Source organism: Acinonyx jubatus, chromosome A1, assembly GCF_027475565.1.
Source record: "Acinonyx jubatus isolate Ajub_Pintada_27869175 chromosome A1, VMU_Ajub_asm_v1.0, whole genome shotgun sequence".
Classification (NCBI taxonomy): Eukaryota; Metazoa; Chordata; class Mammalia; order Carnivora; family Felidae; genus Acinonyx; species Acinonyx jubatus.
This window is the reverse complement of record NC_069380.1, coordinates 192,831,390-192,855,272: the sequence shown is the minus strand read 5'-3', so window position 1 is coordinate 192,855,272 and position 23,883 is coordinate 192,831,390. Positions and strand designations below refer to the sequence as shown.

At 44.6% G+C, this 23,883-nt stretch overlaps 1 protein-coding gene across 5 annotated transcripts in view; it reads left to right on the top strand.

Moving 5' to 3' along the window:
• SLC36A1 (solute carrier family 36 member 1) overlaps nt 1–23,883 on the top strand; it is a 170,693-nt gene that overhangs the window by 16,501 nt on the left and 130,309 nt on the right. For 4 of the 5 annotated variants that reach the window (XM_053199948.1, XM_015063923.3, XM_053199953.1 and 1 more), the window contains 8 exons: nt 4,142–4,289; nt 11,096–11,186; nt 12,058–12,146; nt 12,597–12,692; nt 14,701–14,785; nt 15,206–15,424; nt 20,453–20,551; nt 22,758–22,924. In XM_053199948.1, the coding sequence (XP_053055923.1) occupies nt 4,147–4,289; nt 11,096–11,186; nt 12,058–12,146; nt 12,597–12,692; nt 14,701–14,785; nt 15,206–15,424; nt 20,453–20,551; nt 22,758–22,924 (989 nt within the window). In that variant the 5' untranslated portion in view covers nt 4,142–4,146. Of the gene's footprint in view, nt 1–560; nt 4,290–11,095; nt 11,187–12,057; nt 12,147–12,596; nt 12,693–14,700; nt 14,786–15,205; nt 15,425–20,452; nt 20,552–22,757; nt 22,925–23,883 lie in introns of those variants that run through there. The other variant, XM_053199944.1, reaches the window with a different exon arrangement.

Sequence of the window (23,883 nt, the reverse complement as noted above, 5' to 3'; positions counted from 1 at the left end):
ATGAAGCTAAATAAATAACACTTTAGTACTGTCTCTCCATCCCTTCATTCCTTTTTTTCCCTCCCCTACCTTCCCATAGGCCCCAAAGAAGAGCTATAAACATGTATAGGTGGACTCTCCTTCCTTTGTTGGAATTGGCCTTGTTTATTGTACTGAATTTGGAATAGAAACCAATCAATAAACTCTTATTTGGTTATTTTGAGAACATTTTCATATTTTCAAAAGTGACTTACTATGAGGCCGATAGGTGGATGAAAGATGCTCAGTTTTTATTTTTCTGGAAATCAGAGAAATGTAAAATAAAACAAGTACAAGGGACCACCCATCCATTTAAAAGAACAAAAATGATAAAAACCAACATTGGCAGAGTTATGAAGAGACAGTCATATTCCTAGTGACACTATAGGTTAGTTCAATCATTTGTGTGGCAAGGACCATAAAAATGAGTGTATTCACCTAGTTTTACTCCAAAAGCGTATCTCCAAAATTAAAAAAAACTATGTGTATGAATTCCTATTAGATGTGATGTAAGAGATTTAAAAAAGAAAGAAAGCATAAGCTTCATATCCAACAGTTGGGAGCTAGCGAAGCAAATTATTATATCAATATAATGATGGACTGTTATATTGCAACTACACATCATTAGTGTGTGTACTTTACGGATTCAGGGAATAGTAGATATGAAATAAGTGGGGGAAAACCTTCAAATAATGAGAATATTGCTAACTAAAAATAGTTTATGTAAGGAAAAAAAGTAAAATTTATTAAGATTATACAGATAGTTGATATTTCACTGCAATTTTGGTTGAATGTATATTTAAAGAAAAAAATTTTTTCCCACCGCACGTGTAGACTTTTCTTACTTTGTAGTGTTCACCCTTTTGGGTCTAAGTATCTAATGAAGATTTTGAGTTTGTGTTGATGGGCCACACATAATGTATAAACTCTCTTCTTTGTCCTCAAGAGCCTAAAATAAAGGACAAGCTTGTCTTGAATTCTCACATATTTTGCCCCTCATTTAAAAGTTAACAGGTGCTATTAAAATCTCCCACAGGGCAGAAATCTCAATTGCACAATAGACTTGGAAACCAGGTTTCATCAAAGGGAGCCCAGAGGCAGGGTGGCCTTGGAGGCTAGCACTCAGTGTGGACAGCTAGAGAGCAAGAGGAGGCTGCCTTGACGGCCAGAAAGAGCGATAGAAGGAACTCCGAGGAGTGACTGCCCGCACCCTCTAGAGCACTTGGACCCCTCCTTCACCGCTCTGAGAAAGGTCTTCTGCTTGGACTTTCCCAGGGGTGGGGAACACATTGTCTCCCAGAGCAGTCTGTTCCATTGGACAACTCCTTCTGATAAAGGCTCTTCCTTATGTCTAGCCACAGGCCTGCCTCCCTCTACTTCCTAGCTCCTGACCCTCTTTCTGACTCATCTTTGAGGTCCCACAGGACAAGTGTTACCCATAGGACAGCTTTTGGAAGCAGTTTTTATACCTCCCAAGTTGCTAGTTCTCCAGGTTGAACTTTCTCATTGCTTCTAGTCGTTCCTCATTTACGTGTTTTCCACTCCCTCCTCCTGTTGGTGGTGAGCCCTCACTATACCACAGTTTAGCATTGTTTATAGTGTACTGCCTGGAACAGAATATCGTGCGTGGCAAAAACAGTGCTGTCGACTACCGGGGGTTCTCTCTCATCCTAGTGCAACTTAGAATTAGCTTATTTGGCATCTGTTATTAAATCGTTGACTTCTGTTGAGCTGATCATCAGCTAAAACCCGTAAATAGTGTTCATTTTTTCTTTTCAGCATGCATGCCGTGGCCAAGCCACATCTCCCACGTCCTGTGGTTGTTTCTCAGACTTCAGATCTATAGATTTCAGCTTCTTTTTTTGAGCAGTTTCTTACCAATATTGTGCTGTGGGTAACTTCAGTTTTTATATACAACATAAAGACACCTCTTTGCAGTATTTGAAATAAATTGAGCATCTGTGCCAAGTAATCAATAGAGTAGTTTCCTGGTTGTTGGGGAGGAGTAGGGGGATTTGTCAGTCCCCGTATTCTGTCCCTTCTCCCTCAGTAATATGCATGAGTCACCTGGATGGCTCTATTCCTCAGACACTTGGTATGTTGGAAAAGAAATTCTCTTCTGTTTGCATAAATAATTAGTTGATTTTTGGAATACTGGAGCTAGAGAGAAGCTGACAGATCTTTCAGTTCAGTGCCCTCTACCCCTTTCTGCACATTTGGGATAAAAGAATTGTTCCAAGTTAGTAAGGAAACTGGCGAGAGAGGCAGGCTTAGAACCCAGGCCTTCCGCCATACGTAGAACCTGACCTATTAGCTCTTGCCTAAATAGCAGCTTTCAACTGTCATGTTAAGATATTTTACAGATTTTCTCCCCCTGATCCTCTTATGAGTTTAATTGCCCTAGAACTAGAAGACTTCTTTGAATCCCTCTGGCTTGTGAGTAAATGATGCCCTCTTAGGTATTTAACAAAGTCGCCCTAGTGGTGAAGCTGGGCAGGATCCTCTGGGAGACTTCCACAGCCCTTACTGGCTTTCTGCCAGGTGCTTTCCCTGTGGGGTTATGTGGGTCCTCTCTCCATTACACTTGGGAGAAAATGAGATCACCCTGGATCTCCTAGGTGCCAGAGTAGGGCCAGTTTCCAAAGAGTCCCCTGGGACTTGACCTGTGGGAACACTCAGCACAGAGCTGTCCTCTGGCAGCTAGTGTTGGGGGCTAGGCAAGATGGTATCGTGATGCCCGTCATTCCTGTCTCCTTACCAGGTATCTGAGACAGCACGTCAGGCTCCGGGGCTTAGGCTGGGGAAGAGCCCACTCACAGGGAGGCAGGTATGCCAGTCTGCCAGTGTCAGAAGGATTTTTATTTGTAATCTTCAATGTACGTGTACCTTCCTTTCCTCACTCGATTGCAGATTCTTGGAGGGCAGGAAGTTGGCTTCCTTTCATTGTAATATTCCCTCATTGCCAGTGGCAGTGCATTCAGTAGATGTTTCCAGGTTCGGGCAGGGCAGCACAATATACGTTTCCTGCTTTGCTGCTACCTGGCTGTAGCAGACAGGTTCCTTCATCGTTCTGGGATTGATTCTGCATCTGTCAAATGCATAGTTTGTGGAGCGACCTCTGAGGGCTCTTTTAGTGTAGCGCCTAGGATTCTGGAGGCTTCCAGAACTGCCCAAATGTATCCTTCTGGTGTAGCTCAGAGGAGTCGTTGTTCTTCTCTTTTCTGTGGTAGCATTACTGAGAAAATCCACTCTGGGGACAATACCCTCGCCATCTTTCCCCAACACACAACACAAAGGGTTTTTTCTTTCACCATCTTTAAAACGTTGGCAAATCCGTAACAATAAAAACAAGGGGAGTTGTGGAGGGGAGGTCTTGAGATGAGGGCCAATGGAGAGCCCTCTCATGCTCCTGCTCTTCCTCTGAGCTGCTTGCCTTTCAGGCTGGTTGCAAGAAAAGGGGATGGGGGTCGCTGGTGACCTCCAAAAAGTACAGGCCGGGCCAGAGGGCATGGTGGAGAGGGAGAGGAAGTCAGCTGTGGCTCTGGAACCTGGTGGGGAATCTGAGCAGGCTTGGATGATTTGGAGGGGGTTCCTTGAATGCAACAGAGTCCTTTTTCTAATGCACGCAGAAGAAAAATAAGATGCAGTGAGGGATATTCAGGTTCCCATCCTCTGAGAGCTTGCTCCTGGGGAAGATGGGCAGAGATACCATATAACTGTTGTTCAAGGTTCAAAGAAATTAGCTCAAAGGAGGGGATAGTTACTCCCAACCTAAGGAACGGGGAAGGCTTCCTGAAAGCACCTGTCTGCATCTTACCCACCCATCCCGGGCAGTGCCTCACCTTTGCTCTGTCCAGGTATGCGGTGGCAAATTTAGAAATTTATGAGTGGGGCACTAACTGGAAAGGTTGGGAGACAGAAGCTGAGTGAGCTCAGCCCGCCCATGTGTACTTTGCACTTTTTCCATTTCCCTTGGTATCAGGCACTGTCACTGTACTTAATTCATAGTGCAGCTGTCACTGAGCTGTTGTGACCATGGCTGCTCCTGCCCCAGAGCCCACCACAGGCTTGGAGCTAAAGGCCCCGGCCTCTGGAGGTCTTAGCGCTGACCCTGTCCCTCCAGCTACCATGTCCACGCAGAGACTTCGGAACGAGGATTACAATGACTACAGCTCCACGGACGTGAGCCCAGAGGAGAGCCCATCCGAAGGCCTAAACAACTTCTCTTCCCCTGGCTCTTACCAGCGGTTTGGGGAAAGCAACAGCACAACGTAAGTTTCTTTACCCTCCTGGGTGGGATTCATGTTTCTACATTCTGTATTCATAATGTAGTCTCCCTTAGAGGTATTTTTGTCCCCCCATTTTTATCAGTTCCCCACTTTACAGATGGAAGGAAGATATAAAGAGACTGGGTGAGTAACAGTGCTGAGATTTGAGTTCCTTGCCAGCCACCTTCCCATCTGTTTTATATTCTTTGCTCCTTTCAGCTGAGTTGGTCCCCGAACGCTGGTGCTGAATGTAAGAGAAACTTCTAGAGAGAACGTTCTCTTAATTCAGAAGCATGGGTGATCTGTCTTAGAACCTCAAATACCTCTAGGCTCAATTGGAAGCTTCCTTTGCAGAGTCTTGCCCAGACTTCTGTCCCCATCATGAAACAGCCAGTTCATTTGGTTGAAGAAGTGGTAAGAGGGAGGAAGGAATAATTTCTCCTGCATTTGAAAAATTCAAGAGGTTGAGCAAAGGAGGTCTGCTTTGCATTGCCTAGGGAGGGCTTGAGTTTTATTCCTGGAAACTGAATCCCAAGGCTCATCTGAGTGCCCTCTCTGGGCCTCAGTTTCTCCAAATGTAAGAGAAAGTTGAGGACCCCACTGTGAAGGTATGCTGACTGTCTGGTGCTTACCCACTTGAATTAGAAGGTTCAGAAGAGGGTTTTCTACCCCACTGAGTTTTCATACTCAGTCCTGAACCTCAAGTATGTTTTCTCCATCTTTTTTGACCCCTTCTGTTTATTCCTCAAGCTTAGCTGTTACCCTTTCTGTGTTCCTTTGTGGGTTGGGTATGACTTAACTGAGGGATCCTTTATGTGCTAGACTTGTCCCATGTGACTGCCCAAGGAGGCTCTTGAAGCTTCTCTTGGAGGTCATTACTGGTGAAGCTCCCTTTGGCTGCAGGCTCTCCTGGGGCAGGGCATTTTCTCTTGGGATAGAACCAGAAGATATGGTCTGTCCACATTACCACTAGGTGATTTCTGCTCCTAAAGATTCAGTCTCTATAGCTTATGTCTCATGTGGCATGCTTTTGTAGATTCCCCCATTTCCTTGCAGTGCTAGCTGATGGGAAAGATTGTGCAGAGAACAACTGGCGGCAGTGAGGACCATTTTTGCCCTCTTTTCCCTAACCTATCCTCCCAGCTGGCTTCCCCCCAGGCAGAAGGAGCTCCAAATGCAGCCATTGACATGTGATAGCTTCCCTTCAGAAGTCATACGCGTTGTGCAATTGTTTTTCCAAGCTTCTCTCTCTATAGTTTCTCTTCCAGTTTTTGCTCTTGTTATCAGGCATCAGCTTGTCTGTGTAATGCTTGTCATATGGGGTCTAGATTTTCATTTTTAAAGGGACCTCCCTGAAGTTCAAAACCAACCACTAGCAACTTCAGGATGGTAGCTCACAAGTTTTGTGTGTATTGAAAGTTATGTGTGCCTGTTAGCTATTCTGAATATCTTTTTTTTCACATTGCGTTATAACTAGTATCAACCCAAAACTATTTCTCCTTGCTTGTTAGAAATTGAGAAAATCAGGAGATACCTTCCTTGGGCTTATACTGGGATGTTTTCCTGGGTATACTTTGTTGTGAGGGCCTATCCTGCCCTGATACTGTGCTATAGGGTAGGTGACCAGGAATGCCCATCTGCAAGTGATGTCCAGTATCACAAGTGGTAGAGGGAAAAGTACTCCCTTGGGACTGGGAGGGTTGGTTGAGTAACCAGCTGGTTACTCAGGCTGGATCCACCTGAGCATTTAGGTGTAGAAAGCATGCCAGGTGTCATTAAGATATAAGCTGATTCAGGAGACCTCATTAGCTCAGGTGGATCTCTCACATATCAGGGTGTTAGAGACAAGCTCTTGAGCTGGAGTCCTTGTCTACTGTGCCTTGCCCCACCCTGTTATCTGCTTTGTCCAGGAGCAAAGAACATGGAACAAAGTACAAGGAACAAAATGCAAGGAATAAAGTACATGCTTGCATATACCTGGCTCTTCTAAGGGTTAAGGGCTCAAGAAAAATCCCTAATCAGGGGTGCAGATTGGAACCCCAGACACTTCCATAATGGTGTGTTTAGTGAGTTTATTTCCTAACACTTGGTGTTGCCAAGCCGTTGACTGCTTTGACAACAGCCTCATTTTACTCTGTTGGGCATTTTTCTTCTTGTTGCCCTGTTGAGTTACATTATACCAGCTGTTGGTTGAGCTTGGGTCCTTTTCCCCCAGGCCGGCAGGCTGAGAAACCAGTTGACTGCTCTAGGTTATCTAGAACAGCTGTTTGCAAAGTGTGACTCTTTGGGGTTCCCAAGACCATTTCAAGAAGTCTGTGAGACTGAAACTATTTTCATAATAATGCTAACATGTTATTTGCCTTTTCACTGTGTTGACATTTACACTGATGGTTCAGTAGCAGTAGCGGGTAAAATTGCTGGTGCGTTAGCATAAATCAAGGCAATACTATCAACTTATGCCAGTCATCGTATTTTTCTCTGCCACACGTGTACAAAGAATAAGCCAGTTTCACGTAAGCAGGTCCTTGATGAAGCAGTCAAATTACTCATTTTATCACTTAATCCTTCAGTGCAGGTTTAATAATCTGCGCGTGACAAAATGGGAAGTACATGTGAAATACCTCTATTGCATACCAAAGTATGACACCTGTCTCAAGGACAAGACCTTGAGTGATTGAGTTACTGAACTCAACTACCTCTGAACTAGCTGCTTGGGGTTTTTTTTTTTTTTTTTTTGTAGAACACTATTTTTGCTAGGAAACTAACAAGCTGTAGGTTATTCAGGCCTGAGGACTTGGCAAACATTTTCTTGAAAATGAAAATAATGAGACCATAACCTCATGAAAAACAATGGTATTTGTGGTCCACAATAAAATTTAAGTTTTCAAGCAAAACTAGAAAAAAACCTGGTATCCAACACTGACCTTGACAGCTTCCCTCTACTTAAAGGCTAGTAGGGTGCCTGGGTGGCTCAGTTGGTTGAGCATCTGACTCTTGATCTCGGCTCAGTTGATGATCCCAGGGTCGTATGATTGATCCCCATGTGAGGCTCCATGCTGAGTGTGGAGCCTGCTTAAGATTCTCTCTCCCCCTCTGCACCTCTCCCAACTTGTGCTCGCTCTCTCCCTTAAAAAAAAAAAGAAAAACTTCAGTGATATTAATAAATGTGAGTTTTTCTGATATTGTGTAGTGAAATGTGCCAGTGCTCGGAAGATCTGCATAACTCAGGGAACCAGTATCTTCCAAATGGCCAGCCTGATATTAGAAAATTGCGCGTGGGTGAAAGATTCATGCAAAGGGCAAGATCACCAGTAGATTTTTGATCTGATATGATATTGAAAAGGCCAGACTCCATGTTGTAACTAACTTCTAAGAAACAACTACATGTCAAGTATCAAAGGAAAACTACCATAATCGTCTAAAGAGATTACTAAAACACATTCCAACTGCATGTCTTTGTGAGGACAGATTTTCTTCGTGTACTTCAACCAAAACAACATATCACAACAGATTTAATGCAGAAGTAGATAGTGAAGCTATCAAGCAACACATTAAAGAAGTTTGCAAAAAAACCCGTAAATTAGTACCAGTCTTCGTTTTGGAAAATAGAATTACTTTTCATTAAAAAAAAATCTGTTATTTATAGCGACGCCTGGGTGCCTTAGTTGGTTAAGTTGCTTTCAGCTCAGGTCTTGATCTCATGGTCATGGGACGGAGCCTCCAGTTGGGCTCCATGCTAAGCGTAGAACCTGCTTGATTCTCTCCCTCCCTCTACCTCTGCCCTTCTGCTTGCACACACTCTCTCTCTCCCTCAAATAAAAAAAGAAAAAAGAAATTTAAAAATCTGTTATTTATATTAACATATAATTTTATTTTTAAATTAACTTAATTTTAAGTAAATTAATTTAAAATAGAATTTACTTATTTTATTAACATGTTATTTTAATTAATTAATCAATACATATTTTAAAATTTCCCAATTTTAATTTGTAATATATATCAGCAGACATAATCCATATAATCAAAAGCTATTTGGTATCCTTAATACTTTGTAAGTATACAGTTCCTGAGACCAAAAAGTGTAAAAACTACTGATCTGGAACATAAACTGAACTACAGAGATTTGCAAGGTTTCCTCCCTGTACTCCCCATGGTTAAGACTTTGCAGTCCATGGAGTTGATTTTGTGATACTCATGGTTTTGGGTAATCTCAGCTTGGGGCCATTGATTAAAGAGAGTAATTTGGCCAGTTGCTTAGAATCTTGGTGTTTCGGAGCTAAAGAGACCTTGGAAAGGATGCTGTCCTATCCAGTCCCCTCACTTTACAGCTGAGACTAAGGTCCAGACAAGGGAAGGGAATTGTATAGAGTTACTGGCAGAACCGGGGCTAATAGGGACCTGGTCTCCCACAAAACCCAGCTCAGAGGCATTTTGGGGAGGCCTCTGGTAGGCAGGTGGGTCTGCTACAATGCTTACCTTTGCCTTGAGTGGATTAAACATTTGCTAAGGTAGACATTTGCTTCGCTTATCATCCTGCTTATAATCTTCTGGTCCCTGGCTGCTGATAATTAAGCAGTCACCCCTGTACTCGTGTGGTCCTTAGGCTGTTTCCTCAAGATAGTCCAGGAGAGTGCTCAGCCTCTTCTCATTTAGATTCAAAGACATTTTCTTGATCTTTCCTGAAAAACTTGGGGACAGTAGGCAGGTCGAGAGGTCTTCTTCCTAGAGGTAGAAGGAAAAAGTTTACCAAAAGTAAAATTCCATTCCAGAGAGTAGAGATAGGTCATATTTATTATGGTCTTTACGAGTGAACATATGTTATTTGCTTTTGGTTTCTTCTGAATTGCTGATTTGAAGAAATATATGGAAACATCATTTAGGAGGGATTTAGGGTATTTGTGCGGAAGAATTTCCAGACGGTGCCAGAGGCCAAATCCTGAGTGAGTCTATGTATTGGGGGCAAAGCGATGGCTATGTTTGACCTGTTTTGTATCCTTCTGGAGGTAGCGGGATAGAAAATATGGCAGATGAGGACATTCCTCTGCTATCAGTCCTTGAGGAAACACACTCCTCTGTGCTGATGCCCCCTGTCTCTCTCTAGCTTTGTATTTCCAGGCCTTTCTTCCCCAGGGGCACCCTTGCAAGCTCTGCCTGTCCTCCCGGACTCAGCTCAGATCTCCACTCTGGGACCCTCACCTGCCTCCCCCTCCCTGAACACTGTTCCCGGGCACATCTTAAGAAGGTGTCTCTCTACCTGGGTGGTTATTAATGTATCTGCCTTATTTTTTCATTGAAACATTATTAATTTCTAGAGACCGAGGTCCAGGTCCGTATCTGATTCATACTTCTTTCTACCACAGTATGAGCACAATGTTTTACACAGAACAGATGGTATTTGCTGGGTGAAAAAATGAATGAGGGTGCGGGATAGGCTTTATAATCACAGTGTGAGATGGACAGTCTATAATAGGTGAGGGGGAAATCTGTCCTCAAGGCAGAATGATGAACTAGGTGACGTTTGAAGAGGGCTTCTCCAATCCGACTTTTAGTTTTATTATTTATTTATTTATTTTTGAAAATGCAGATTCTATTATTTTATTTTAATTTTTTTATAATTTGCATCCCAATTAGTTAGCATAGAGTGCAGCAATGATTGTAGGAGTGGATTCCTTAGTGCCCCTTAACCCATTTAGCCCATCCCCCCTCCCACAGCCCCTCCAGTACCCCTCAGTTTGTTCTCCATATTTGTGAGTCTCTTATGTTTTGTCCCCCTCCCTGTTTTTATATTATTTTTGTTTCCCTTCCCTTATGTTCATCTGTTTTGTCTCTTAAAGTCCTCATATGAGTGAAGTCATATGATATTTGTCTTTCTCTGACTAATTTCACTTAGCATAATACCCTCCAGTTCCATCCACGTAGTTGCAAATGCTAAGATTTCATTCTTTTTGATTGCCAAGTGACATTCCATTGTATATATGTATACCACATCTTCTTTATCCATTCATCCATCGATGGACATTTGGGCTCTTTCCATATTTTGGCTATTGTTGAGAGTGCTGCTATAAACATGGGGGTGCACGTGTCCCTTCGAAACAGCACACCTGTATCCTGTGGATAAATGCCTAGTAGTGCAATTGCTGGGTCGTAGGGTAGTTCTCTTTTTAGTTTTTTGAGGAACCTCCATACTGCTTTCCAGAGCTTGCATTCCCATCGACTTTTAATTTTAAATACAAAGTATTCCAGGGACTGGCCGTTTGTGGTACCATATTCCTTTTGCTCTGTTCACTTTGCATACAGTTTTCTTTTAAGGGTTCTGGGCTTCTGTTTTTTATGTCCCTCATTTTTCTCTTACACCAGTGTCTTGTCCTTCACACTGAATGCTTGTCATCCTCCATTGTGGTTTTGGATACGAGTCTCTGTAGTGGGCAGTTATGGTGAAACCCAGACCAGACCCACTAGGAAAAGATAAAGCATCTACAGAGAGCCGTGGTGTCCCTCTGGTCTAATGTGCCATAGAGATGGGGTTCTTGGAGATCCCACAGGGAATGGAGCTCATAGCACAGAGGCAAGGGGAGGGCTCGTGGGTCAGACTGCCTGGGTTTGAATCCTGGCTGAACTCTTTATTAGGTATATGACCTTGAGCAAGTGTCTTCCTCATCCATAAAACAAAGTTAACATCTATTTCATAGGGTTGTTGTAGACATTGAATGAGATAATGCATGAAAGTGTTTAGCACAGGGCTACATGCTTAGTAAATGTTAGCTGTCATTATTGTTAACATGCCCTTGTCTACCTTCTTTCCACTTCAGATGGTTCCAGACTTTGGTCCACTTGCTAAAAGGCAACATTGGCACTGGCCTCCTGGGGCTGCCTCTGGCAGTGAAGAATGCAGGCATCTTGGTAAGGATCTGCACTGGCAGGGGGAGTATCATGACAAGTTTTAGGAGATGGTGTGTGTGTTTTTTTAAATTTGCTTCATTTAAAACACTTAAAAATGAAAAGCTTTTCTCTTTAATTCAGCTGAGAAGGAGCAAAATTCAGGTGTTTGTTCACTTAAACATTTATTTAGGGCCTTGTGTGTGCTTGACATTGTTCTGGGTTCTGAGCGTTATCAGTGAATAAAAAAGAGAGATTCTTGCCCTCATGTAGCTTACTCTGGGGTGAGGAGGAGTACTTAAAATGTCTCAGGGAGTTTCTGTCAATAATATTAAGTAATGGACTCGTAACAGAAATCTGTTGGTTTCTTCCACGGTCCTTCCACATCCCACTCCTAGGAGGCCAACTCTGAGAATTTTACTTTTTCTGTTCTGATTCATCCCCTACAGACTGCAATCTAAAGCCATTTGGTTTCTCTTAGAGTTGGAGCTAGCTCAGAGATGTGGATTGCCCTTAGCTAAGGGCATCTTTTCCTGATCTGGCATTGCCCTAACGAGACCTTTCTCCTTCCCTCCACCCCTTCCCTGTCTCTTCTTCCCAGAACATAGGAGCCTTCTGTTCGGCTGAATTGAAGCTGTTTTGGAACAGCCTTATGCTGTGTCATTCTTCTCCATGAGGTTAACTCTTTTGAAAGCATGCTAAGGTTCAGATCATGGCCTTCTCCCCGAGCTAACCCCCACGATCACATTCCTATCTCGAATGTTGTGCCAGATGTTCTGTCACTGGAAGGTGCCTTAGTAGTGTTTTGATCATTTGCAAATCCACTCTCCATTGGGTTCACTCCTAATTCTACCTGCTTGTCTCTCTCTCTCTTGCCCGCAACACCTGTCCCCAGATGGGTCCCCTCAGCCTGCTGGTGATAGGCATCGTGGCTGTGCACTGCATGGGTATCCTGGTGAAATGTGCTCACCACTTCTGCCGCAGGTGAGCGCTCTGATATGCCAAGTTGTCCTTTGGGATTCTGTTAGCCGCGCTGAAAGAGAGGACTTAGGCCACTCTAAATTCTCTGTGCTAGCTGCAGGTGGCTGCTGATTATTGCAGAACTCCCTTCCCCTGGTTATTTTTGTGTTCTTTTTCAGTTTGTTGTCATCTGTCGTATTTGCTTGTGTCCAGTGGACAGAGACCGCATTCTCATTTTATGTGCTTTGTAGTATTTACCCCACTGAAATGGTTCTGCCAGATGGTCGGTAATTATAAGGAAGTAACTGACCTGTTGATTTAACACTTCTGATCCTTGAAAGCATTAGACGCAGGACTCAGTAGTTTCTCCAGGGTGACAGGTGGGGAACTGGCCCAGGTCTCAGGGAGCTACCTGTGTTCTGTCACTTTGTTGAACCCACACACTCTGCCTTTCCTCTCTCCCTCTCCTCCCAGACTGAACAAGCCCTTTGTGGACTATGGGGACACAGTGATGTACGGACTGGAATCCAGCCCCAGCTCCTGGCTCCGGAACCACGCGCACTGGGGAAGGTAACCACTTCCCTCCTTCGTTGCAGCTGTGGCCTCGCAGAGTGGAGGCCCTCCGACAGGGAGGTGGAGCGCGGCACACGGTATAAGCAGTGGAAAGAGCATTGTTTGGGTCAATGGATTTGGCTCCTAGCTCAGCTCTGCCTGCAGTCATCTGGTGACCTTGGCTGTGTGACCCCTTTCTTCTCTGGTCCTCAGTTTCCATATTGGCCAACCTGGCTGTTCCCAGCTTTGGCAGTCTATGACCAGTGATTATTTTTTATTCACTCATTTGTTCAGTAAAGATATTTAAGCACTCTCTTATAAGTCATGCAGAATAATTCTCGATACAGGGAGGGGGGTCCCCCTGGGGTGAATAGTGTGGTCCTGGCCCTTTGCGGACTTGTAGTCTCTGTAAGGAGAAGGATATGTGGAAGGCTCAAGGACAAGAGATCAGGAATAGTCTATAACAGTAGAAAAAGTGTCAGAAGCTAGAAGCGCACCCTAGGGGCTCAGACGGGGAGGAGATTTAAGGACGGTTACCTGTGCCAGATGCAAAGTGCACATGATAGGTGCTTTAAGGGTAGGGCACTGGGCAGGAGAAGGAAGGCTTTAAGGAAGAGATGAAATGAGCTAGAACAAATGGGTTTGTTGGGGAAAGAGATATTTCAAGGGGGGAGGGGGGTGGGGAGTGTTTGGAAATTTCTCCTTAGGGTAAGTTTCCAGATGCCGGGAGAGAAATATTCTAATTTTTGTTTCCTGTTTGAGGAAATGGTATATTTAGAAGTAGAGAGTTGACATCAAAGGCTGAATCCTTTAAATTCTTTTTAAATGGAACTGCATTAAATCTATGTTCTCCAGGAAAACTCCCTTTTTGTGTTCATAGGGAGGTTTTATAGTTTCACACATAGCTTCCTCCTGTGATACAGGTTTATTTTGCGATTCTTTTAGCAGAATCATTTTTTGTGACTGGGAGAAGCCATCGTGCCAAGTGGCCACCATTGGTTATTTGGTTGGCTGGTAGTTGATTGATTGTTTCTCCCCGCCCCCTTCCCTCCTTTCCTCTCTCTCCTCTCCTCTCTCTCTGTTTCTCTTTCTCTCTCTCTCTCCCCATTTCTCCTCCCTCCTTCCTTATTTCCTCCCTTCCTTTCTTTAATGAAATTAATGTCTGTTCATGGTAATTTTTTTTTTTTTTGAGCAAGATACACGTTCATAAAGTGAAAAATAAAAGTATCTATTGGTTACACTTGCTTGGGTATACTTTTGGCATTTTCTGTACGTATACAAACATACACATGTTCTTAACATTTTTTACACAAATTGACAGTACTATAAGTACTATTTGGAAGCTGTTTTGTTTGTTTGTTTGTTTGTTTGTTTTTTCAGTTAAAGGTCCTGGACCTATCTCTATCAGCACATATAGATTTAACATACTCTTTTTCCCTGCTGTATACCTCTCCATTTAAGAATGGTCTTGCATTTACTCATTTACCTTTGGTTGATCTTTTAGGTTGTTGCCAGCTGTTGTTCAGGGCTTCCATCAGTCGTCTGTTTTGGTACATCTGTTTCTGTGTACTTATGTGAGAGTAGGCTGTTTCTTAGATCCATATTATAGAAAGCGAGCGTAAAGGGCTCCACCTCCTGGGCTTTTATGCTGAGGGCTCCCTGTAGCTTTAGAACAGTGTGAGACAGGATAGGCAGGCCGTGGGGAGGGGAGGCCAAGGGCTCGTCATTGGTCCTGGGGTGTGTGCTCCACTCTAGCCATTCTGATCTCGGGATCACCCGACCCCACGCAGCATTCTAGAGAAGACAGAGGAAGGGGACCTCAGCGTCGTCTTCACCCTCCTCCAAAGCTCCAGACTGGTGGCACCTCGCACAGTTTCTCCTTTTGTCAGGGCACCCTCATCCTTGTCACCTGGTGGGAAGGGGCTGTGACAGCCTGGGAAGAAGCACTGTTGGAACACCTCTGTCTCCGGGACTCTCTTGCTTTTCATTCTCATGATGTTTGTATTCTTTCCTTCCCCATCTACAGGCACCTGGTGGACTTCTTCCTGATTGTCACGCAGCTGGGGTTCTGCTGTGTCTACTTTGTCTTTCTGGCTGACAACTTTAAACAGGTAGGGCCCTGGTTTAAAAAAAAAAAAAGACAGAGAGAGAGAGAATGGCAAGAGATAAGTGGATTTTGAGTTTAGGATTCCTTCTAAGCCAGTTTTGGTCAACAGAAGAATTAAGAGTTTAACACATTATATAGAACGGTGTCTTTTGTGTAATTTTGTCTAAAGACCTATGACACTGAGAAACTTCCAGGTACCTTATCTATCCTCCTGTCTTTAGATAAGATGTGCTCAAACCCAGCTCAGACAGTTGGGTTGCTGATGACAATTATGAAGATCTCTGAAGATGGTTCACCAGCCACAGACTCCTGAATGGCATTGTTTTCCTCCTGAGCCCCCAGTTAGGAACCCTTTTGGGTGGGAGGTCCACCGGCCTCTGTCATTTGAGAAACTTTTCTGTCACTTTCCTTCCCCTCATTCTAGGTGATCGAAGCGGCCAATGGGACCACCAACAACTGCCACAACAATGAGACTGTGATTCTGACGCCCACCATGGACTCCCGACTCTACATGCTCACCTTCCTGCCCTTCCTGGTGCTGCTGGTTTTTGTCAGGAACCTCCGAGCCCTGTCCATCTTCTCTCTGTTGGCCAACATCACCATGCTGGTTAGCCTGGTTATGCTCTACCAGTTCATTGTCCAGGTAAGAGCCCAGGCTCTCCCTCCGCCTGTTATATAATCAAAGCAGCAAACAAAACAAGTAAGTGGAACATAAATAGGGATATGTTACTTACGTGTGGTATATTTCGATTAGGGGTTCTCAACTTTGGCACTGTTGACATTTTGGGCCAGATAAGCTTTTTGTCGTGGGGACTGTCCTGTGCATCGTGGGATTTTAGCAGCATCCCTGGCCTCTACCCACCAGGTGCTAGTAGCATCCACTCCCCAAGTTAGGCCAGCCAAAAATATCCCCAGACATTGCAAAGTGTGCTGAGGGTGGGTATGCGGGTGCCAAGTCACCCCTATTGAGATCACTGGTTTAGACTTTTCCTCAACTGGATAGTTAATATATGGATCATCGTGTAATGGGAAAATAGACAAATATTAAGATGAAAAGAAAAATCAACTTCTCTAACTCGATATTTACTTATTTATTTATTTATTTATTTATTTATTTATTTATTTATTTATTTTTACGTGTTTGTTTTGAGAGAGAGAAGAGAGAGAGCACAAGCAGGGGGAGGGGGAGAGAAGGAGAAAGAGAATCCCCAGCAGGCTCCGTGCTGTCAGCGCAGAGCCCAACATGGGGCTTCCTCCCACGAACTGTGAGATCATGACCTGAGCCGAAATCAAGAGTTGGACGCTTTACCGACTGAGCCACCCAGGGGCCCCAGGGGCCCCTGTAACGTGATATTCAGATAAAGTAATTCCTTACCACTCCAGTTATATATTTATTTGTCAAAATTATAAATCCAGTATTGCTTTCCCTTGCCTAGCCCACGGGGGCAGGTCTGTGGGGCAGTGCAAGAGAAGATGTATGTAAATGGGTAGAAGACGAGGCGGACGAGGCGAGAAAAATGTGCCCTCAAACAGTGTGGCCCTCTATGGACGAGACAATGTGTTTTGCCAACACTCCAGAAAAAGAGGAGAATGAAAGCAGGTGAATAAAAGCATAACTTTAAAAAAAGGTATTTAGATGTAATTACTCAAAGGACTCATCAGTGCATACTCATTAAGATGCAGACAACACGAGCATTGAAAACCACATCTCCACCCCGAAGCTCTTTCAGAGACTCACTGTGTGTGTCTCCGCCCCGTGGCTCTTTCAGAGACTCACTGTGTCTGTCTCCGTCTAGGTCCTGTGAATGCATCTACACATAACACAGATAGTATCCTGGTTTGAATTGTGTCTAGTACGTAGAGAAATATATAAAAAAAAGAATGTTTTGTTTTGTGTTTAACCTAATTTTAAAAATTATTAGATGTGCTGTTTCTCTACTTCGCTTTTTGGTTTCTGGGACAGCACCAGCGTGGCAGGGAGCTTTCCATGTTGTTACACATAGTTTTACCTCATCCTTTTTAATTGCTGCATAGTATCTCAGAGAATAGATGTGCCCTAGTTTATTTAACCAGTCCCCAGTCAGTGGACCGTCAGGTCGTTTATAATTTTTTAGTGTTACTTTAGTATTCTGGCAGTGAGTTTTCTGAGGCCTTTCTTTTTATGGCCATGTAGAAATACTTCCCCAAGGTATTTCTCTAGAGGTGTAGCTGTTGAAGAGTATGCACTTTTGAATTTTTATTTTGCCAAGTCGCTTTTTCCAAAAGCTTTTGACCAATTTCATCTAGGCTCCCTTCCATAGTATGTAAGTAGCCATCACTAGACATATCAATCTTTTTAATATTAGTCAATCTGACAGGTGAACATTAACTCATTTTCACACGGTCTACTTAACAGTGGCCAGGTCACTCACTGATACGGTTTCTAGGAAAGCAGCACATTGTGAAACAGGTTTTCCTCTACTGAGGAAATGACATAATGAATTTAGATTAACATTGTACTCAGTGAGCATTTACTGTTTTTCTTCTGTCTTAGTGAGTCAGATGGGTGGCCGATACTGACTTTTCTTCCGCAGAACTATTTTTTAAGAACAAAATAAACTGCTGTCTGGATATGTCCCATTTTTGATGAGCATGGAAGGAGGACCCATGAACGCATGATTGACCATTTCCAGAGAGTTTTCTTCTCTACCTCTGGCAAATTAAGTTAAAACAAGGAAGGGTAAATAAATGCATGATTTAACGTTGTAATTAGAGATCTGAATCAGTGCCTAGGACACACCGCAGTGGACATTAAAGTGAGCGAGGCCACCTCACATAGACGTGCACACACACTGCATTTAGTCGTTGGACTGCGGTGGTTGCTGTGATCAGAGGGCCAGGATGGGAACGTGGCTTCCAACAGTGTCTCCGCCCCAGTGGAAGGCAGTGTCCGTTTAGAGCGTTGTCTGTGCGTAGAGCAAACTTGCCCTTGCAGATGAGGCAGCCCCGCCAATTTCTTGAGCGTGAGTGTGAGCCTGCCTCTGGGCTTAGCCAGGAGGCGTGTGTGGTCACACAGTGCTCTCAGCGCTGGGGCGGCTTGGGAGAACGGTGCTGTGGCTGTGAGTCGAGCAGCATCATTTTGATGTGCATAGGTCAAGATGCTCCCTTTGGGTCGTTTTTGTGGCTGTGTTGCTGCTGTCTTGTCTTGGCATCTTCTGCTGTCCAGTGTTTCCGAACCCTTCCGCGGTCCCGAACGTGTGTGACCGGTGCGCTTGCTCCTCGTGCAAACACATCTTGGAAGCCGACTGAGATCCTCCACCTGTGCAGGCTTCCCCATATCTTCACCACCTGGAATGACAGATGGCATGGTTCTGAGCAGAGGGCCTCCCCCGGAGGGGGCTCCCAGTAAATGTTTTTATCGCTGCATTTCCTTAATTCTGAGATGCAATGTTTTTCATAGTTAGGATATTTCCAAAATTGGAGTACATCTTGCAATCCTTATGTACATTTAACAGCATTTTCTCAGGAAGCTGTTATCACTGAAATTAATAATATCATAGAACCGAGGAGGTAATATGTCGGTAATGAGCTGATTTTAATTTGTATGTTTCTTTGCACGTTAAACTTTTTCCATTTTTTTAAAAGTTTATTTGTTTACTTTGAGAGAGAGAGAGAGAGAACACGCACAAGCAGGGGAGGGGCAGACAGAGGGGAAGAGAGAGAAAATTCCAAGCACTAGCAGTGCGGAGCCTGATGCGGGGCTTGAATTCATGAACCGCAAGATCATGACCTGAGCTGAAGTCAGGAGTCAGATACAACTGACTGAGCCACCCAGGTGCCCCTAAACATTTTCCACTTAAGTGGTTGGTCTCTTAAGTCAGTAGCAATTATTAAGTATGGAAAATTATAAATTCCTTCTGCTGGTCTCATTCACACCAGTATCCCCAGACATGGATTCTGAAATTCCCTCTCTGATACTTCAGCCAGATCTGATGTATGAGCCTGGATAACAGTCAGCCGCTAACCAACAGATTGCTCCTGTTTCCAGGAAGCTTCCAGAAGTTACACTGTGACTCAGGAGTAATTTCAAGGCACTGTAATTTCACTCTTTGTCTCATCGTAGAGCAAAAATATTTATTAGTCTGTCTTCATTCCAGGTACTGAAATACTTCTTATAAAGAGATCTAAGCAATTTCTTAGTAGAAGCTCAGGAAGGAAAAAGAATGCATTTTTAAAATTATATTTTAGGGGAACTATAGTATAATTGCTTTGAAAACTTTCAAAGAGAAGCCTATTATAGAGATTAACGTTAGATCTCCTTTTGTTCACTGGTACTATTCTGTCACACTGTTAGAGCATGCCCCGTATTTGCCTAAATACCTCTATAGTTAAATCAATTTTAAAAGAGTATAAAGGCAGCTTAACATTTTTTTTAATGTTTATTTATTTTTGACACAGAGACAGAGCATGGGTGGGGGAGGGGCAGAGAGAGAGGGAGACACAGAATCCGAAGGAGGCTCCAGGCTCTGAGCTGTCAGCCCAGAGCCTGACGTGGGGCTTGAACTCACGGACCACGAGATCATGACCTGAACCGAAGTCGAATGCTCAACCGATTGAGCCACCCAGGTGCTACAAAAAACATTATAAAGGCAGCTTAAAAAGCAATTCTTATATTTAAGCCGTGTATTTGCATGGTTTTAAAAGCCACATTCTGAAAGGACAGCTCCTGTCCGTGTTGAGTCCCGTTCCTTTGATGCTCCGTCGCTGGGGGCCGTTGTTCAGTGGTGAGCCGGCTAGGATTCTGTGTCTGCACCTCCATGCTTCAACACCTGTACATTGTACCTGCAGTTAACAAGTGCTATGGTTTTCATCTGGCTATAATTTTAAATGCTTTTTATTTTTTTTGCCATTTTATCCCTAATGTTCCAATACTCCTATCATGTGTGTATCAATAAAATTTTTCAGGTGTTCAAACTCTTTTATAAGAATTAAAAGAAAGAGAAAAGCAGCTTTATCCATGTGGAGTGTTTACGTAGTAGCATTATAGTGAATGTGCAAATTTTAAAAGTGAATGTTTTCACTATCATTTCATAAGCGGTTTTTCATGTGCTCTTAGTTATCTCAATTTTTACTTCAAAAATAGCGCATAATCAGGTCGCCTGTGTGGCTCAGTTAGTTATGCGTCCGACTGCGGCTCAGATCATTGTCTCACCGTTCGTGGGTTTGAGCCCCACGTCGGGCTCTGTGCTGACAGCTCGGAGTCTGGAGCCTGCTTCAGATCCTCTGTCTCCCTCTCTCTCTGCCCCTCCCCTGCTCACGTTCTCTTTCTTTCTCTCTCTCTGTCTCTCAAAAATAAATAAGCGTGTATATTTTGATTTGTTTTTCCCTACTCGGATTCAATTTCTGGGGATGGGATTACCTAATGAAAGAATGTGACTATTTTTATGCAAGCTCCAGCATTTGAGTTTTATATAGTACACTGGGATATAGTCTTTCCCCAAAGCAAATAAGGGTTTTCTAAGCCTGAAGGGAAAAAAAATACAAAGACTAAATGTCCCCGAACCATGTCAGGCATCAGACTTTCTCCTTTTAGAGGATCTTGAATCTAGGAAAAGGTTATGACCTGTCTGATGTTGGAGTTCAAATCTTGAATCTCTGTATAGCCTTTGCTTTGTTTTATTTTCTCTTTCAGAATATCCCAGACCCCAGCCGCCTCCCCTTGGTGGCTCCCTGGAAGACCTACCCTCTGTTCTTTGGCACGGCCATTTTTGCGTTTGAAGGCATTGGGATGGTAAGAGTTTCGCTGTGATTCTGTGTCGCCCTTGGTGTCCTTGAGGTCTGCTCTTTGGAAGGCTGAGGAAATGCTGTTAGAAATTATCTTCTGAAACTTATCGGCCGGCTCCTGAACAGCAATGCAGGGATTCCACTGGGGTTTTGGAAACAAATTGTATGTGATTTGAGAATGTTTGCCTTCAAACCCTCTCTGTTGCATATTTATCACCTATGTGGGCAATAAGCAATAATACATGGCAATTGGGAGTGCAGGGTCTAGAGTCAGACTGACTGGGGGTGAGTCCTGGCTCTCCCAGAGAACAGCTGTGTGACCTTGTGTGAGGACTTAACTTCTTTGTTGTTCGCTTCTGAAAAGTGAACTTAATGATTAGTAGTTGTTAGGATTCAATGAGATGTGTGTAAAGTACTTTGCGTAGCCCCTGACACACAGTAAATATTTAATAATTTTTATTCATAATACTATTGACTTTAGAATTAAATCAGTAGCTGCACAAATAATGTCTCTGCCCTGGAACATTGGTGTGCTATATTTTTTTGTGTGTAGATAGATGGCCTTAGCTCTCACTGCTGGTTAGCTTCCCCCACCATTGCTATGATTTCACCAAGTTCTTCTCCTAAAGAGAGGAATCTGCCACTCATTTGCACCTAATTTGATTTTTATTTATATTTTTTCATAGTAAAGTTCCAGAATTCTTCCTTGAAGAAAATTAGTAGTACTGTTGGCCAACAGCTTAGGAAAAGGGAAGAAGACACTTTTCCTTTCATGGAATATCTTTTTATCCCCATTTGGTTTTCCTGTCACTTGATATACTTTTAAGAAAACCTAGAAGCTGGATCGATTCTTTCGTCAAAATACTAAGGAGTTGCCCTGGTGGGATTGGTGCGATGTGTTAAGGCCCTAACATCACGGGGGAGACTTTCTGAGGGATCAGTGTGTAAGTTGTTGTCCCGAGGTTTTACACCTTTCCCTTTGCTCTTTCTTGGAGCTTCTCGCTGCCCAGGAAGATGGTCTCACCTTGACTCACAAACACAAACAGAACCCCGTATTGTAGCAGTGAGAAACGAGCTCTCAAGTGCTTGGGACTGGAAAGAAGAGATTGAGTAAATGTGGAAAGCTGCCTGGAGATCCTGGTTCTGAAGGAGCATTGTGCGGAACTTACCAGTTTTCCCTGGCAGCACAGTGCAGACGTTGTTCTTTGCTTCCTTTCATTAGCCAAGGCCTGGATGTGGAGTCATCCTGTGATCATTATTATCTGTTGCTTGAGATTTCTCTGTGTTTCGACTCTTACTTTGGATTTGAGGGCTGTTGAGCGTGTGTGGGTGCAGGGCCCCTGCTCACTCTTTGTTCATGGTAGGCTCTGTATTTGTGTCACTGGCCCAGGCCTGGCAGACATGGGGGAGATGGGCTGCCTGCCCTCTGGCTCTCTAGACTGTCCATGAAAGGTAACCGGAAGCAAGCTTAGCAACTGTTTCTAACCGGATGTGGATCAGCCGAAGCTGGAGGCCCCCTGCGCTGGTGGGGGAGGGGGGTGGTGTTGAGGGCCGGTTGGAAGTGCAGGGCTGTGGCTCCCTCACGGCGCCAGGCCTGCAGCAGGCCCTCCCTGCCCGCCGGGGTATGTCTGGCACAGACCCACTCTGCCTCGTGACCGCAAGCGTTCAAGGAAAATGAGTGTCATGACAAGATCAAAGATGGTTTGTGGGACAGCTCGACACTGTCACTCTTCCTTGTGAGCCCGGCCAGGTGCAGGTGGTAGCAGGTTGTGAAGTTTCCGGGAACTAGAGTGGCAGTGTTCCCTGACCTGTGTTTTGCATTCTTCGGACAGGTTAGCAGAACTGTGGTCTCAGGCGAGGTCTGCTCCCCATTGTGCCCAGTGGGCATGAGGTGGGAGGGCTGCTGGCGGCCGTGCGGCTGTGCTGAGGGGCAGAGAGCACCCCCCCCAACCCCGCCCATGGGGCTCCTGGAGTCGGAGGCAGAGCACTGGCCTGGGCAGGGGACCTGGTCCCAGTCTGGCCCACGCTCGCCTCCCCACACTTCCCGGCTCACACAGCGGGCTCTGCCTCTCCTCCAGCTCTGAGGAAATAGCTTGGATTTGTTTCTGTCTCCTGGGGCTAAAGCAGTTATTTCTGAGCCCATTACAGTTTTGTTTTTCACCATTAATGTTCCTTTTTCTTGTGTTTTCTCTTCTTTCTCACTACTCTTATAGGTTCTGCCCCTTGAAAACAAAATGAAGGATCCTCAGAAATTTCCGGTCATCCTGTACATGGGAATGGCCATCATCACCGCCCTGTACATCAGTCTGGGGTGCCTGGGGTACCTGCAGTTTGGAGCTAACATCCAAGGCAGCATAACCCTCAACCTGCCCAATTGTTGGTACGTGGGGAAGGATGGAAGCGTGGGAGCCCTGGATGCTTGTTTCATTTAGTTTGTAGTTTTTAAAATGTTTACTTATCTATTTTGAGAGAAAGAGAGGGGGAGAGAGAATCCCAAGCAGGCTTCACACTGTCAGTGCGGAGCCTGATGTGAGGCTCGATCTCACGAACCGTGAGACCATGACCTGAGCTGAGATCAAGAGTCGGATGCTTAACTGACCGAGCCACCTGGATACCCCTGGATGTTTTTTTAAATTCATGGGTCAGAACGTGGATTTTCTTCCTACTTACCCCTTAAATCAGCTTACTTCACTTTAGCCCACCACTGCCACCCGCTACTCACCCCCGCCCCTGCCCCTGGCCAGCACCGTCCCTCCTTGGCCCCCCACTGAGCCCTTTGACCCATCTGCCTGTCCTAGTCTTAATCCTTCTCCAGGTCTGTTCTCCCATTCCCTGTATGAGCCAGGACTCCAGTCATGGGTGCATTCCCTTGGCGAGAGCCCTCAGGGGCCTCCCTTTGCTCCTCCAGCAGAGACAAAAATCTGCAACGTAGCTGTCAGGACCACTCCGGCTCTAGCCCTGCCTGCACCTCCTTCCTCGTCTGTGAGGAGGACTTAGTCAAGGAGCCACTCTTTCTGAGAAACTTTCTCTGCTGTTCCACCTGCCACAACCTCCAGGCTAGGTACGATGCCCCTTCACTCTGTTCTTACAGGATCCCATTCGGACCCTAGCCTAATTCCTGTTCCAAAGCGCTATAATGTTCTGTTTACCTGCACTGTGATCTCCCTCCACCGTAAGCTCTGCATTCTACCCCAGCCCCCGGCACAATGCCTGGCACACGATCATCACCCAGTAGATGCCTTTTGAACAAAAAGGAGGACTAAATGCTAGAACTGTGAGGCATGTTGTGAAGAGATGTTTTCAGGGAGCAACTGGGGCATAGAGGGTAGGGGCTGTCTG